General features: G+C 37.2%; 2 protein-coding genes across 5 annotated transcripts in view; one reads left to right on the plus strand and one right to left on the minus strand.

Annotated features, from left to right (window-relative positions):
* Positions 1–5875: 5875 nt before the first annotated feature.
* On the minus strand, positions 5876–6719 carry LOC134665619 (uncharacterized). The gene is made up of 2 exons (XM_063522582.1): positions 6556–6719; positions 5876–6262 (listed from the first exon to the last, which is right to left on the minus strand). The coding sequence occupies exons 1-2, from the start codon at positions 6649–6651 to the stop codon at positions 6113–6115; spliced, it is 246 nt and encodes an 81-aa protein (XP_063378652.1). The 5' UTR covers positions 6652–6719; the 3' UTR covers positions 5876–6112.
* Positions 6720–7294: 575 nt separating this feature from the next.
* Positions 7295–18404, plus strand: part of LOC134665392 (E3 ubiquitin-protein ligase HECW2) — a 130642-nt gene continuing 119532 nt past the window's right edge. Inside the window, exons 1-2 of one of the 4 annotated variants that reach the window (XM_063522323.1) lie at positions 7295–7395; positions 8935–9262. In XM_063522323.1, coding sequence (XP_063378393.1) covers positions 8983–9262 — 280 coding nt within the window. In that variant the 5' untranslated portion in view covers positions 7295–7395; positions 8935–8982. Of the gene's footprint in view, positions 7396–7553; positions 7569–8889; positions 9263–13176; positions 13297–18404 lie in introns of those variants that run through there. The other 3 variants (XM_063522325.1, XM_063522326.1, XM_063522327.1) reach the window with 3 other exon arrangements.

Genomic DNA, 18404 nt, shown 5'->3' on the forward strand with positions numbered 1-18404 from the left:
ACAGCTACTAAGATTATAATACTCTCCAACTAACCTGTAGGCTGCTTAAAAATTGTCGCCATTTTACAATGAAAATAAAACGTATTTGTAAATATAATTAATGAAATACTTGCAAATATTTATCAGACTAACATCGTGTTATGATTACCAGCTAAAATAAATTAACTTTAGCCTTAGAATTAATATTTATAAATATTTTTGATATTCTAACCTTAAAAACAAACACTAACTTTACCGATTTTTGATATTTTCCTTATGGTTTCTCTTTGTTATTTTGCAGGCGCGTGAATATTTTGCCAGAAAAGATACATAGGTTCGCAATAAATAATAATCGGCACTTACCAATAACATAATATTCCACTCAAGACCTCTATAATATGTATTTACTTTTACTTTTACCATCCACTATGACACTTTATTGTCGCCATTACCTACTATTTTACGGATGAACAAGATTAAGACATTTTAGTTTCTTAAATGATTATTATTCTCTTGTAATTATTTTTAAAAGCTAATTTAAAACTCATATTCTTATATCGTACTTATAAGAGATTATCTGTAGTGTTAAGGTTACCTGTTACACCGAAATATAGCTGTAATGCGGCTATTATGCAGCTTATGTATTGCTTATACAGCTACTCTACAGCTCTAATAACGCCAAAGGCTGTATAATTTGGGCCCTTTTTTGACTTATAAGGGCTGTATAAGCGCTTATACAGCCTTTGTACAGCTTAACTGTACAGCTTATAGTATACAAATAAACTGGAATACAGCTTATATACAGCTTGCAATGCTACTTGGGTTAGCTTCTGTTATTACATCTCGAATTTCAGTTTCAACACAATGTCTTATGAATGTATTGTGCAACAATTTAGATTATTTCAATTTTATCGTATTTAAACTTAATAATTATATATAGATACATGCCGACTTTTAACCATGTTGATATAAAATGTTAGTACTTAATGGATATTATTTTGTTGTGTTTAAATTTAAGATTTTAGTCATAGGATTTTTTTTGTTTGGACTTGACGATAATATTTTTACACGGATGAAACAATAACAAGCACGGTATATGACATTGTAAAATTAATTAAAAAAAAAATATAGGAGATTGAATCACAGGAGATATTTACGAAAAGATAAAATCATGTTGTTGATAACTATATATAGGAATGGGAATGGATACAAAAAGTTTATATTAATTAGGCATAAGAACGTTTTGATTTGTTTTGACGTTGGATTTTATGGCTAGAGGTATTATTACAGTTTGTAATTGTATGTATATGAGGTGAGAGAGAAAGGAATGGGTCTGAGTTTTTAAATTATATGCAAGTATAACTGGATTTTGGTTGGAATAATTCAATTAAGGGGATGGTATTTGTTTGATATTAGATGGCGCGTTGGTGATGTTCGGGTAAACTGAAGCAGATAAGTATTTCGAAAAGCGATTAGCCTGATCAACTAAGAGTTGTTGAAATTCTTATTTGTTGAAGTTTGTATGGTGTTGTGTTATGTGCTTGGTTTATGAATGATTTTTTTTTGACAGAGGGTAATATGAAAGATAATTAATTCAATATGCCTATCGCATCTTCGGTGGCCCGAGAGGCGGCCTTGAGCGATTGGGGTAACAAGGGTACACCAGGATACAAGGCAGGTAGGGAATCCTTGGATGTCTGACCATGATTCGATCGAGCATCAATCGTGGAGACTCCTTGGACACATGGAAGGTTATGATGAAAGGAAGTGTTAAAAGAACTGCCTGAATGTGAATATAAAAATAGTATGTGTGCGCGCTTAAAGTTAAATTTCCTTGTATCCTGAGCTAATAAATAAATATTATATATTGTAAGGTCGGCCGACCATGAAAATAAATGCGTTGTGTACCCTTGCCATAAAAAAGAGAGGCACGCTTTAGATGCATTATTAAATGAAATGTTATTATATAATAAATAAAAAACTAGACGTCTATTACTTAAAAAATAAGACTTGCAAGTGAATTAATATACTGAAATAATTATGATTATGAGAGTTATCTCAAGGTACCTAGGAACTAACACACATGTACGCGTACGTAACATTTGGACTATGAAATGTATTGACGAATACTTTTGGATGAGACAATTTATAAAAAGAATACCTACTGTAGTTTTAAGTTCTCGTTTTTAAATCAATTGTGTTTAATTCTGAATCTTATCGTTTAAGTTTTAATAAGAATGTTGAACTTGTTTGTATTATTGTGTTGTATCCTGAACATGTAGATGGAATATTAAAATCAAAATACTGATACCTTTTTGTGTTTTAAAGACCTTTGTTATTAACATTTACAATTTTTCATTTAATTTCAATATAGGTAATAGGTATCTTAAGGAATTGAAAGTATCCGCTTGCCAGATTTACTTTTTTCGTTTTTAAGAACTTTGTTCTCTTAATCTACACATTTGTTTTTGTAAAAGCTACTGCATGTAATTCAGTTTATCAAATTAGTTTTTTTTATTGTTCTCTGTTATTCTATTTACTCTTCATTAAAAAAAAATAGATCATTATGTTTGTATTCAACAATAATCATTTTTTTTTACTTTAAGGGGGAAGGTGTAGTGTGTGTACTACGCCTTACCCACACACGTGCATAGCTTAGTATATAATGGCTTGTACTTGTTATTTAAGTCAGAATAAACCATGGACTTATAAGATGGACTGCACTGTCACTTTTTTTGCCATACTAAATTGAACTTTATCACCGAGCTAGAAAGACGTTCGTACCAGACTAGAAAAAACGGTCCACTTGAGATAGCAAAGGTGGGTCGCGGTGTCTCACTCGCACGTGTTGCCAATGTTAAAAATATACCATTGTGGTAGTATTTATATCAATATACTACTCAAATTAAATAACTTCTTATATTATTTAAATGCTATATTCAGAGTAAGGTTCTGATATCTTTTAAGAAATTTGTAAATAAGTATGATGTCAATATTATTAACTGATTTAACCAAGCATGTGGACAACAAAAAAAAACATTAATTTTGGTGTGGTAGACATTGTAGAAACTTTGAATGTTAATTGGTATCCCTATCGTCATGACATGTTATCAAAACACGTGAATGCAAAATTTCCTAAAAATTGTGTAAATATGTTGCGTTAAAGGTTGTGGGAGTGAAAGAATTTCTAATTGTGGAATATTGTTTCTCGGGGAAGCCACAATTATTACATTTTGCGATAAAAATACAAGACAACATTGTCAAACTCATTAGGGTGACTATGATGTCGGCACGATGAGAATCAGTGTTACACAATTTTTATTAGGTACTTAAGTAAGTTTATATAAATAGATATGTATTTATTTCGGCATGTTTAAATTGGTGAAATGAGAGCCAATACAGAATAAATAATTACCAAAATTGAGATCCAAAGTCCTTAAACATTACAGACACATTTATGCATTGTTATAATAATAATAAACACATTAATAAAAAATAGAACTTTATCGTAATTTACTGATTTTTGGGACGATACTAGAAACGTTACTGGGAATTTACCCTCTTTGGAAAAATTACTAAGAACGGCACATCACTAATTTAGTAATTTCTTTACATTTCACGACTCTTCTCTTTTCGCACAGGTGGCCTAGCACCGTGAACACCGAAGTTCGCAAATCACGGGCATCTTTCTCTTTTACTCCTATAAAGGAGTAATTACAGTAACAGAGAAAGATGCTCGCAATTTGCAAACTTCGATGTCTATGGTCCAGTGACAAGCGTCCTAGTTAAAAACGATAGCAAGCGGGCGTAGCGGACCCACGCGACCCTCAGGCAGTTACGAATTTGCCCTAAGACCGAGTAGGCCCGGGCCTAGGGCGGCCGGATATTTTGGGCGGCAGTCTATATGATGGGTGCTGAGAAAGGGGGGGGGCGGCTAGAGCTTGCTATGTAGGGCTTGGGGCCTAAGGCGGCAAAGACTGTATGTAATTCCTCCACTGTCCTGAGAGCCTTCCCCGTTGCGTCTTTGTCGCACTTGTAAATTCGTACGTAAGTGTGACAGAGAGGCAACACGTCGAACATGGTTCACAGTAGACCCTCTGGTTCTGTCAGCATATTTGTCTCTCTATCTCTCTCACTCATACCTGTGTTCTTGACAGACGTTACGGCGGACCACCTTCCTGACGATCGACCATGTTCGTGATCCAGTACCTACGCCTACTAGTAACAGCTTTTCTTCTTCACTTGGTCCCTCAATACTGAGGATCGTGACATCATATCCTTCTGTTGAAGACCAGGTTCCTCCATAGGGTTCTCTTCCTCGCCAAGCGCATGGCCTCGTGCAGTTTTAATTGCATAGGTGCCGTAATGTGAACACACCATTTAGAACAACTAAATTAAGTACCTAAGGTTGTGTGAAGCGTTTTACAGAAGAGAAAAATCTATATCCATCCCTTTTTAGGCGAAAAGACAGTATGATTTCTATTACTAATATAACTATGCACGATTAAGGAAAGATCCTGGTCAAACTATATATTTAAATGTTATCCTAATATCCCACATACATAAGACGTATGGTCACCCTAATTAGAAAGAGATACAACGGCCCACCTTGACTATCTCATGTGGACACACTTTTTGGCCAATGTCCGCCATCCAGTTAATCTCTACGTCCGTGGAATAAACCTATATTTCGCACTATCGAGTTCTCCTTTACGTCCCACCTCACAATATAATTCAAAAATATCGAAGGTAAATTCAAACTTTTCTGTCTGGTAACCGCGCTACTAGTCTTAGGACAACGAAATTACAAATTTTGCCAGATGGTTAGGTAATCCGTCATTCACCGCGAAATTAACCATTGCAAGCATGGCTGAATGTTTTTAAAATGTGTAAAAAGGGGTTAATTTCAGATATTAAGCGTTTTCACGTCCAAAGGAAGGGCGTCGGAAACGAAAACGGCTCTCATTTAAACTTGGCCGTTGTTCAAATTTCAAACTTTGCTTTCTCGAAGCTCAATCTTTGAATCTTTGGCCTCGCATCGCTCGCATGGATGTATGCCGCTATCTGAACCACCAAGTTTTCGGCTCTGTTTGGAGCTCAACTTTCGGCCTCGCATTTAAAATGTTTGGATCTCCAAGTTTTTAACATTAAGGCCTCTGTCTTTATCGGCCTTCGGACTTGCTTACACTGGACCACTAGTTCACTTCTAAGCTCTGCTCTCTTGCAGCTTGGTCTTCGGCCTTGCACAGAACCGCACCGCAATCGGCGCTCCAGGCATTCGGCCGTCAGCCAAGCTCACAATTGGCTTTCGATTCTAAGCTGTATGCTTAATACCAGCAGCTCAGTCTCTGGCCTCGCATGCTCACATGGGAAGGCGTCGGAATGAGGTCTTCGGTGTTAGGTGGAGCTCGGCCTCGAGCCTCACCTTTAGACATAAATCGGTTTTGTTGGGTTGATTTTGGTTAAGGACAAAGCTTGATTTTCCTCACTTCGGCTCTTTAGAATATCGACAAGACGTTTTCCTGATGATACAGTCAATCCGCTACTGTTTAGTTAGCACAAAAGATAAGGGCCTCGCAAAGATCTTCCGGCCAGGGCCTCACCAAGATTAAGACCGGCTCTGATGCAGCACGATACCGTTTATGCGAGTGTTTATACTATATAAAACTATTTTCGTACGTTTACGCAATAAATTATCCTTGAAGTTGAATAATGCACTTATTTTATAACTTTCTTACAGCAAAAACATGTTATTTTGGTAAAATTTCGGTTTGAATTATTTCTTCATTAATCAAAGGTGTTTCAAGGCCACGCCGCCGATTCGCCGCCGCCGCCGACCGATTTTGACCGGCGCGCCGCCGCCGGCTAAATGCCAATCGGCGCTCATATCTATGGGCAATAGAATGGGGCCAGTACAGCGGTGTGACACAGCTACAACGCGATTGGTTGATGAGTTCGGATCACGCGCACCATTGGTCGCAACTCGTTGCATTACACTCGCTCGAATTAGTGAGTGACACCACAGAAACTACCATTTTTAGTGCCCGTAAGGCCCATCCTGAGATATACGTCAATGCTTCACATAAGCTTAAATTTATCAAACTAAGTTGGTGTTTTCCTTAAGTTAACAATGTCATTCCGTGTCCATGTTCATTTGCAGGTTGGGGTCTGGCAGGGCTCGGAGCAAGGCATTTAGCTGGCTCTCCAGGGGACCCGCCTGGCTTACAATCCTCTTCATGTTGTTCGCTATTTGCAGCAAATCTTGGTTTATTGACTCCATTCCCTGTATGCCGCAAAATAATAATACTAATTATAGACTTCATTAGATCAATTATATACATATATTTTATAAGTATAGGGAAAAAGTGTTAAATATGCTTTAATTTAAACGTTATGTTTTTTAGAATGTTTTGAAAAGTATCAGTATTTCCATACGTTTTACAAAATGCTTCAATAAAAAAACTTTTTATTGTTAAAATGCACCCTCATTATATTATTTTGATTCCTCACCCCATTCAGTGGGTTATGAAAAACCGGCGTTCCAAACAGATCTAAGAATCCCAAGAATGTACTCACCTCAATAGCAGACAAATACATTTGGGAGATGGTCCGGTCATTGCATGTTATGAACCCACTAACGTTCGATTCACAGTCCGATGCCATGGAGGTCATTATTTTTTATTTAAATGTTAATTATTTGATAAAAATAGCACAAACCACTTTAGTTCATAGACCTAGGATTCGCTTGCGCTTGTCATATAATTCTTTGCTTTAGTTAATCCAGTAATATAACGAAGTAAACAAAGTTTGAATTAATACTGTGACATTAACATTTTTTAAAATAATTATGGCCTGGATGAGAGTTTTTTAACCAATGACATTAATATCGTTAGAGCGTCACTGTTTATAAAAATCTTCTATAAAAATGTAAATAACGTTTTTGCAACAATGTATGCAATATATATGTTACAAATATGTAAGTTTGATTCTTTATAATAAATTTAATTTGGGTTAAAGAACTCGCATCCAGGCCATAATTGTTAAAAAACATAAAAAAAGACATTGACATTACGCTAACGTTCAGAAATTGGCTGACAATAAATAATCAAACATCAAAGATTACAATTAAATTATAGAAACACATATCACCAAAAGAGGGTATTGCATTCTAGCATTATCTAGCTAGCTAGAAGCTATACATGTTATAATAATGCAATAATTATTTTGCTGTTTTATCAGAACAGAAACTTCTTTTGAGCGAGTATGGTTTTTGAACGATTCGCTCAGCTCAATGTCAATGTCATTCACCTGCAATGGGAGAAGTATGGATTTTGGCGAAAATTTTATTACAGCCTACAATTGACGAAATTTTTCTTGCAATCGTGATTTCTGTGTGAAAATTTAAGAATAAGCATTGTATACAGTGTTCCATCTCTATTAATATAGTGTTGATTGATGTGTGTCTGGTGTTCCCTTTCCTACCCTATCATTTTATCCCGATACTTCTGAAATTATTGATTAATATTTTTCTGTGTTATTTAGTTCGAAATTAGTACCTTAAAAATAATTTTTTGGAAAACTTCGTACTGGTAAGGTGAATACTCATTTTCGTAGTTATTATAAGAAGTAATAGTAGCCAGTGTTTATACACAAAAGTTGTTTATTCCATGAAAATCTGTAGAGTAAATAATATTTTAGATTAGACCAGATATAACACAATATTTAAGGAAGTTCGTACGTACGTACCATTATCGTCCTTATAATTATCTTTTAGCACTAATTCATAAGAAAATTACTACTATTATAATGGTAACAGTAAAATTTTTGATGCTGGTATGAATCTACTAATTCCGTATATATTTGTTATATTAGAAAAGAATATTCTGGATATTGATGGATTTCTTTTGACATGAAATTTTACTTAATAGCCAAAGACATTTATTAATAATTAATGTGATTTGTCAATAACCTGACTAGAAGTTGTGTATTAAATGAGTGAATCCATTCCCTTTTATACGTTTCTTCATCATTCATTTTTGGTTTACTTTTTATAGGTCTAATTTAAACTTTTGTATCATATTGCTATTTCTATAACAAAAAAAAGGTTTTTCGGTAAATATAGGAATTTACTTACATGGTCAAAATTAAAATAATTAAGTAATGATCTCAAAGTCAAAGTTTTTTTGGGTTAAAGTGAATTAATTTGTAACTTAGAAACCATGACACATTCTACATATGTAAAAAATTTGCTTTAGTTCCTTTTCGTAAAACTGTTGATTGATTGGTTTTTACTTTTAAGTTTCTAGTTTGATCTTATTTTGTTTCCATCACGATGTTCTTCATATAATGTATAGTCATGGGTATGATTGCTATGCCACTTAGTACCTTGTCACGGTGACAATAATGTTTGATCCATTGCGGCCTTCATATTGTATCAAGCTAACAAGGTAAGAAGTGGCTCAAATTCAAATACCTAGTCATCTGCTGACATTCGAATGATCAAAAATATTACAGCAAATCAAGTAATAGTGGAATTTTTAATAAAAAAATACATTAAGCTAATTTATTACAGTTTCATTTAGTGTAGGACCTAAACTATTTGTTTTTTGAGTATATATATTTATTTTAAAACTTTAATATAATCCACGCAAAATAATACGAAGTTATACACTAGGTAGACATTAAAGATTATATTTCATGCCCCATAATATTCTTCCTTCTGATTTGTCCCATTAGTTGGTTAGTTGGTCACTGCACAATGTGAAGATGAGTAGGGTTGATTGAATAAGCCGGCAGTGCGACGCCGTAGGCGCCGGTCGGGCTGGCGTCGCGACGTCGCGGCCCACCCTCCCCTAGTTTACCCTCACCCCCACACCCAACCATAACACACAGGCATTCGCTTCTGTAAACTTGTTATGGCTAGTTATCTCTGACTATAATCCTTTTATCCTGCAGTCCACATAATGGCATAAACGATGTGTACATAATACGCGACTTAGAGACATGTCAGAAAATGACGCTTGTGCAAGTGTTCAAAATACAGAGGAAAACGGTTCTGAAGTGAATGATGTCGAGAAATGCGCTAAAGAAGATACAGAAAAGGACAGTGAAAAATCGGACAGTTTCAAAGACGTGTCAAAGGATGAAACGGCGACGGAAGACAAAGTTTCAGAACAAAGAGGGACTCTTGAATGGGAGCTGGATGGTTTCAAGTGTAAAGTGAAATGGAAGTTTCCGGAAGGTACGACGACGCCGAAGGACTACATCGCCTTGTGCTATGCAGGTGAGATTGATCGGCAAAACGTGATAGGATTGTGTTGGCAGGGTTCCAAATCACTGGCTAGACGATAGGCGTAATCGCTGTCCAGACGTATATAACAAAGGATAGCCTAGACTATTAGCATATCTCTGCAACCTGATTCCGCAATATTGACGATAGGATTTGTTATCTAACATAGATCTGGATTGCCAGTAACACGGGTTGTCATGTCTGTTATCGGAATCTAAACCTCTTAGAGCCCCGGGGAAGGCAGAGGCTCTAAATCTAAAGAGAGTAAAGAGTCGTTAACGTTAAAATGTTTTTGACCTCATTCAATACTCGTACAATTTCTAGATCATTATACAACAACAGTTAGAAGTAAAAAATAATTAAAACAAAAACCCGGAAAATTCCGAGTTGACCACACACAATGTAGGTGATTCTTTTCGGTACTTACTACCTCTACTCGTAAGAGAAACACGATAAGTGTGGCATTAATTTCCTTCTTTTTATTCAGAAGGGTATTTTTTCGGCTATAACTCAAAATCGGAACCAACCATCTTAACCCCTTAATCACCAAAGCAGTTTATTCATACCATTAGCAATTTTTTATCTGCTTATAATCTAGTCAACATTTCTTGTCCATGTCTATACTTTGTTGCTTTACGTCTCATAATCGCCGTCTCGTTAAGGCGCTGCTGCTGCGTTTTTGTGTAATTCTCCGCCTTGTATGTCCATCGTTTACCTAGCAATTGCTTATAGCGAACCAGTCTAAGCATGACCTGACCATCCGTAAAAAGCTTCAGCTCATCAGGACCACGTTATAACTGGATTTTCTGAAGAGAGATGTCGGATAGTATAACAGTCCTGGCTAGAGTGACTAGCTCAGCTCGGAGGCATTATAACGGGACAGCCACCGGTTGCATTAATTGGCATCAGGAAGCGAGGAATCTCTCATATAAGCCTACTCTATAAGTCTAGACCGCGGACAATTCAACCGGTACACCAGCATTAAAGGGCGCCAAAACATGCGTTAATTACAGTGCTGCCTTGCATCGTCCATGCGTCCCTTTCGCACTTACATACTTGTTAGAAAGTGACAGGCGATACACCTGAACGCGACCATGCTAAAGCCGTGTCTGAGCAGTGCTGGATTGCCTAAGACATTTTGGTGCATTTCAGATTCGATTGATTCTTGATATGTTGGTGATGACTAGATATGGTGCCATAAGCAATTGCTTAGTTGGTTTATTGGTTAACTTTTCGTATGCCGGAACGTGGAAGCACGCGAGAGGTTAATCTGGAACTGGGTCCGAAGATCAAGTGTGATCGCGAGTATCGCGACCTGTTACTAATATAGGTAACAAACAAATACAAAAACACGACTGGAACTGTCCGGTTAGTTTGAATAATGGTCATCGATATATACCTACAGTACTACATAGGTATTTAAATCGGTTTTTTTCGGTGATATGATATCACAACTGAACTTACCACTATTTTAGATTAACTCCTTCTAAATCCTGTTTGTAAGTCCTCGTTCTCATCTCGCCTACAGGTTCTGACAAAGATTCTGTTATAATTCAAATCCGTCCAGTATTATAGAAGATTTTAAAGACATCACCACACTATATCTTAGATTCTTAGACAACACGCGTCAAAAACATAATCCGGCCTACGCTACTCGCAGCCGGATGAATGTAAATATAATATAGGTATACTTACATATATGGAAGTTCGAACTAAGCGCGAGAAGTGTTCATATCGCATAGCTTAGCACTTGATTATACCTTCAAGGCATAGAGAGATGAGGCAAAATGTTTTCTAACAACTACACACTCCCACCTCATTACATCTATTTATGTCATTATTTTCCCCTTTGCATTAAAAAAAACCTTTTGCCATTCATAAAGATTTAAGTAAGTACATATTGGCCAATGTTACCTACAGCTTTTAGATTTTATTCAAATATTTATTGTCACTGCCATACTGCCATTTCCACACCTCTGTGTAGGTATTTTCTGTTGACAAGCACACTTGGCACTTTGCTCCTTTCCCGTATTTCCGAAAGTGCACCCACGCATCATTTTAATTGAGCGCGTGGTGAGGTAATTTCACCGCCTTTAGTTCATATGCTAATGCGTTACTTCCGAAACCTCGCATTTTATACAGCAGTGCATAAGCTATCATATCGTTTACTAATTAAAGTCTATATTTATGCAGCACAGGTTTACCAAAACTCAGAAATGGCATAACTTTTTAATGAGCATTTATTCTTTTAAACATGCCATGGAGTGTCGGTATAGAAAACTTGCACTTATATATGATAGAATTTCCTGATATATCGATAATATAATTTGTTCAATAATCGTTTTAAAATTTTCGTGAGTCATATTAATAACATTTATTTTATGATTCAATCATCATAACACTACTTCTGTTTAAGTACGAAAAGAAAGGAATATTGGTTACATCAGACAAAACATGAATGAATTATTTATCTGTTAATGCTAATATTACTAATATTACATTAAAAAATAAAATAAATAAATGGAATAACTTATATGATTAGAAGTTTTACATACAAAACTTCTACGAGTATACTCTCTCTATTTTCTTTGTATGGTTTCGAAACAATTAGACGAACACTGCCAAAAAATTTTGCCAAGACCCCATGATTCGCAATCACTGATTGTCATCAATGCGCGGTGATGAAACGTTCAGGCCGCCTAGCCAAGGTTACAATCGCTATCGCTTCGACAACGAAAAGCATTATGTATCTCTATCACTCTTCCATATGAGTGTGACAGTGACAGTTGCGTTTCGATCGCTACGGAGCGATAGCGATTGGCATCTTGGCTACGCGGCCAGATGCAACTTTGGGGCGGCAATAAAACGTCTATCGAAGTGCAGTTGCATTGTGCAGGCGCGTGGTTAGTGGGACTGTTACATAACTGCACCCTTTCACTTGCACCGTTGCTGGCAGTTCTGCCTTGCAAAACCGACGGATTGGCTGCTGATGTTGCCATTACAGTTATATTTCTCAGCTATAGTCGAATTATGATCGTAAAGCCCGTTTTCTTCACTGCCTATTCATTAGTCGCTGCTACTATCATTCTGCAAAGATGCTGTGATGCTGTGAGAACCTAAGAAATGCTGGATATACTTATCTATTATTTTAGTAGTTGCTTTTCCGTCGCATAATCAACTAGTGTGGAATTGAATAATTTCTGAAGTAATCTAGGCAAATAGTACAGTCGTTAGATTATACACCTGATACACCGGAGTGAACAACATGCTCACAAATATCTGAACGTAAATTAATTGGTAAAGGTTCAGAAATTTTGAGCATCCTGCATAATTGCAAATACATATTTGTAAATGACAACTATGACGAATCCAAAAATTTACTTAAAACCTAGATTAGATATACGAGTACCTAATTCGACCTAACCTTACTTAATGTCGACAGTTAGGAATTAACGGTATTTTTGATTAATTAAGTTACACGCTTGTGTTTAATCTCTTTATAATTATAACTTAATTGCCTCAGTTCTTAATTATCAAAATAACGCCCCATTTCATGTATTCATTGGAAATGTCCAATGAATACCTACAAACTTTAAGTGCAATGTGCATTTCGCGATCGCCGGAAGCAGATTTGATGTCGTAGCATTATAATTAGTGGTTGCGATTGCACGACACGGTGCATTGCGCAGGCGGCGCGGTCAGCTCCGCTCCGACACTGAGCATGAATGGGTCTTGCCCCGCCACTGGTTGTGAATGAACCCCCGCCGGCGCGTGCGCTACGCTCAGTCGCGCCGAGCCGTACGCGCCGCAACCGCATGCGCCTATTTTCAATTTTGACGTTTCGAAATTCGAAATCGCGCGTGCTACTGTGTTATGTTATCAGACTTGGACTTCAGTGTTGATATTTTTGCTAGCAATTATATCCTTTTAAGTTGAATCTACAGTGAGACTTACTTGTTGCGATAAATCAGTGAGAAACCAGCCCTTGTGAAAGCCGGCTTCGCACACCGGTTGTCAGCTCGAATACGGTAAGTTTAATTAAAATTAAATTTTCTCAAGAATATCGCGATAATCGCGGTATGAAGGTTAGGCCATCTGCTGTGACACGTAGGTTAGGCGAGGCGGTATTATACAAAATACGACAGTGGGTTGGCCTGTAGGTGGGGGCCTACGCAATTTCAAATAGTAGGTGTAGTTTACCTATATACACGTTGTCATCTTCGGTACGATTAGCTTGAGCAATGTAGATAATTACGATGTAATTTGTAATGTAGAGTTACTTTCACTAACAATTTATGTGCCGATTAGGCCGCGCGAGCACTCTCTTCGCCTGCACTGGATGGATCCAATTGACATCGTACTAGTCGAGCTGTTTAATTTCATTTCCATTGTTAATTTGAGACCGTAGAAAGCTAGATTTCACATTCGAAACAAAAGTTTAAATGGTTTCGAGCAGATGCGTTTTGGGTTAGATGTTGGAAAAAATGGTCAAAAGTTGGCGCCGTGCGTGATACAATGGTCCATTTAATAGGCGCTCTCTCAGCTCTACCTGAGATTGTTGCCGATTTTTTCTCACACGAATTGTGTTGTCAAGTCACATCTTTATTGATGAGGTCCGATTGTTTGGAACTGATACACATCTTTCGTTTTAATTCGCTATATTTTTTGTTACAAAAATGTAGGGTGCCTAGAAAAAAAAAATATCAATGAAGTAAATAAAGCTACATCTATAACGTTTAAAGTAATTCAACTAATGCAAGTAATTAATTTTAACTACGTGGCAAAAGCTATGGAAACGGTTTTTATAACAGCACAACTGGGACCGATTTCAGCCTACAAGATCCTTAAGCCCATTATGCAAGAGAAAATTCTAGTTATTACAAATTTAATCTCCCTCACTCACATAATATAAATTACGTAAGCTCCCAAGTTCCAACACAAATTGACTGCAAACTGCAACTGAGTGTAAAGTGCAGTTTCAACTTTCAACCGTAACGGTTGCTAAGCCCTATCACAAGTCCTTGCCGGCACAAGTCGTCCGGGCATGGGCGGCCACCGGCGGATATTAAATTGACACGCCTCGCTCGAACACTCCTTCATCTCATATCATTACGGTGATGTACTCGTACTAGCCAAGGGGGTTACTTGATGGTTATAGGTTGTTTGTGACTACAAGTATTTTAAAGTGTCTTATTGGTTTCTTATTAGATTCTGCATAGTAAATTTTTGATAAGTAATGAAATAAATTACCGTAAAATTACTATATAGGTACCTAAATGAATCCTCGTCGTACTGGCCAGAGGTCAGCAAACCACGGCTTTTCAAGACATCCAAAAAATAAATCAGAGGACATTAATAGATCACTTAAATCAAGTTTTGTTTCTCTTTGAGATCTCTAAAACTGATTATTTCTGCTACGATTGGCTCTTCTCTTGAAAAGTTTGCCGACTACTGTGGTATACATAAGATCTAGAAATTACCAGTTACATGTCCTGCTGTGGTTACAAAAGCTTTCCTATAAGACAACGTTAATGTAGCGAAAAAATATCATCTTAAAAGTGTTAAAGTTTCTTAGCGAGAATAAGATGCTCCCCGCAGCGAAGCCGGATGGACCGATAAAATCACAGAGCAATATCTGTTCGTAATATTTCTTCAAAGGCATTTAATTTATCGTCGCGCTCCAACAAACTTCTAATCAGGTTGAAAAAAACTTAACAATACGCGTTCCGTGGTCGCCGTCATTGCTTGTTACAACGTGGGGGCGCGCCAAGTATGCCGCGAAGACATCTTGTCCGAGGCATTCCTTGCACATCCCATCGTTCTTCTAATGATATTTATTCGATCTGGATATTAATGCGAATAAGTCATTATGACACTGCATGGTTTGATTGCGCAGTCCGCGCAGACACTGGCGCAAAAAATGCGACATAGTTATAATGCAGTATCATTCAGTATCAAAGGCAATAATCGCTACTGAGTATAGGTAAATATAAATGTAGTAAGTACCTAAATAAGTTGTACCCAGAATTGTGTTATGAATTATGGATTTCATTTCAGTTTCAACACTTCTTTTAATAACTTTGTTTATTAATACCGACGTTCGAACTGTCCATCGACTTTTGAAGCTGAAACTGCTGGGTGGTGACGCAAAACGGAAATTAAACCGACACGCCTGTGTTCCTCATCTAGCACCGCTTTCATTCTACCCCTGTACTGTCTTACGCTTTTATAGGGTATGAAGGGTTAAAACAAAAAATCTCTAAGGAAAGGTTGAGGCGACTACTCTTTCTCGCACGCACTATAAGCTATGTTTGCCGTATTTAGATAAACAGACCCTGTATCATAACAGCTAACGAACACAATAATCTAATCAATTAACTAAATTACTCTCAAATGTTGCAATTACAACATGCGATACATGAAGCATTCTCACGATCTCTTCACGTCTGCGTCGACCATTAGTCAACCGCCGCTGAACAAGTAAAAGAAGTTGCGAGATCTTTTCTCACGGCTTACCAAGAAACCAACCCGCTGTTTCGTTTAATTCATTAAGTAAGTTTTAAAACATTCCCTCCCGCCAGGTACTTGCAATGTTTTCTTGCGAGGCACCAGCAACTTTTTGATAAACGAGTTTGTTCACCGAAATGCCAGTTTATTCGATAGGGACAACTAGAAGCAAAGCGAGTCCGTCACGCGATTCAATTGCTTAACTTATAGTACAGTTACGGCTTGACGTTGTCTTCCGTCGGATCCACGGACTCGTTAAAGCAAATTACTCCTCGACACGTCGTAAAGACATTAACTTCACACTCGGGAGAGTCGAGCATTGTTGCCGAGTGAAAAACACTGAGAGGAAACGATAAATTATGTTCGAAGTTTATACGATCGGCCGGTAATGGGCCCGTGCGCCCGCGCTCCTCCCGCGCCCTCAAAGGAATCTGTTTAGATTCGATATTCCTAACGGCCGGCGCTTCCGTTCCTATCAAAAATATTCTTATCTAAATGGGATAAATACTCTTAGCGAAATGCTCTGTGATCCTCTAATTAGTCCCTTTCCGTAATAAGTGGTTTCCGATACAAAATTTTCTGTGACAGAGGAACCTAAGTTCCAAAATGTTTGGGAAAAAACAATAGTTAGTAATTTCTACATCAAGTTCTAATACTGTTGATAACATAACCTATTGTTACTTATTGTTGTATTTAATTGACTCTGTAACTGTGTTTCTCGTGTTTATATTTCTATGTACAATAAAGTAAATACATACATACATACATATAACCTATTTCAGATCAATATTGTTATCAGTTATCATACAAATGTATAGTCCGTACGTTACAAAAGTTACGGTTACTCTAAATAAAAAAGCGGAAATCCGCCGGCGGAACAAAAGTCTCATTGACTTTTAAACGTTTATTAAATTTAGTCTCTTCCGGAACAGCCCTCGAAAGAGGGTGGAACTCGCTCATGCAAAAACGGAAGTAGCATGCGTCCGCCATATTTTGATTCTGTAATTGTGGCACGGGCTCCGCTTCCGGTTTCTTTGAGCAATAGAAAGAGTTTACAAAAAAAAAATTGTTTATGAATATATTCCCACAGGTATATTCATTTTTTGCCGGCGAAAAAAGAAGCTGACGTTCGGCGTCGATTGTAAAGATTTGGCTGCCATTTCGGTTTCTCAGGATGTTGGTTGTACCCTTGAGAAGATTAGTGAAGGGTGGAGGTGCTAATGCTTGTGTGTACGCACATCCGGTCCGGCGGCCGTTAATTGGTCCCCGTAAAAGGGATATCGTGTTCCCCGCGCCCTCGGCTTCCTGCGACAGGTCGCAGTCGTGACATTCGGCCACTTTAAACAGAAAGCAACGGTTTACTCTCCAATTAATGGTCACATCAGAGTTCTGTCCTCAAACATAATAAGTCACGATTTAAGCAGGAAGCAGAATGAGAACGTAATACTTGTATTTGATGAAATTTTTTAGCTAATATGACCAGATGAGCAAACTTTTAAGACATTAAAATACTGACGATATGAAATTGCAGACGAAAGATAAAGAAATAGACGCTGGTAAAATTTACTTACATAGCCTCGAAATACATTAAGCCGTCACTCGAGTAAAATATAGTCTTACGCATTATGAGAGCCTTTAAATATGTAAAGGCTTTCAACTTGAGTTCCCAGGAGCATTCCAATTATTCAAAGTACAGAATCATGAAGCGTGGCATGTAACTTCCCATCTTTGCGATGGAGCTATGAGTTTTGTAATCTGAACATCATGATTTGTTCCCATGACGGTTTTCTGGACTGTGACGAACTCCATACCATACCTACCACTCATTAGTATGAATTTACTTGCTTTTGCCGTCGTAGAACTTGTTTCACCTTTATTTGTGGTATTATCTATGAAAAGGGACCTTATTGTCGATGGCGCTTACGACAATAACGTCGATGAATAAAATACGTAGTAGGTATAAATTGGACATTCTGGCTCATTTCGGTTCGCTCTGTCCCAATTTAGCAATTAAGTTTCTTAATACTGGAACATTCAATTTTGTTGTCTATCCATTGTGGAGGTCAATTTATGTTGTGTAACGTTGATGAACTGATCAGTCATCGGGTTAAAAGGTCCCTTTTTATAGTTTTTTTAAATAACTCGTAAACGGTAGCTTGTAGCAAAAAATGTTCTGATACCTAAGTAATCTACATACAATTTTCTACATTAAACATTCTATACACTTTTTCGCTACCTTCAATATTTAAGGGAGAAAGTAAATTATACTCAATAAATAAATAAATATTATAGGACATTTTTACATAAATTGACTAAGTCCCACGGTAAGCTCAAGAAGGCTACTTAGACACTAGTTGTTGGTACTTAGACAACGACGTATATAATATATCAATACTTAAATACATAGAAAAGCGGACCCTGGCAAAAGCCGGGATAATGCTAGGTAGAAGAAGAAGACTTAAATACATAGAAAACAATCATGACTCAGGAACAAATATCAGTGTTCATCACACAAACAAATTTCCATATAAGGATTTGAACCCGGGATGGACGCACGCCTCCCAAGTCCCAAAGGTATTAGGATCACATGGTCCCGAGCAGGAATGTAACGGATGCAGATTTTTTGACA

Source organism: Cydia fagiglandana, chromosome 6 (genome assembly GCF_963556715.1).
Source record: "Cydia fagiglandana chromosome 6, ilCydFagi1.1, whole genome shotgun sequence".
Taxonomy (NCBI): Eukaryota; Metazoa; Arthropoda; class Insecta; order Lepidoptera; family Tortricidae; genus Cydia; species Cydia fagiglandana.

Bases quoted from the DNA above. Each gene is read 5' to 3' on its own strand.
- LOC134665619 (XM_063522582.1), bottom strand. From the start codon at position 6,651: ATGACCTCCATGGCATCGGACTGTGAATCGAACGTTAGTGGGTTCATA. The intron at 6,263-6,555 runs GTGAGTACATTC...TGCGGCATACAG, and splicing joins TGTATTTGTCTGCTATTGAG to GGAATGGAGTCAATAAACCA.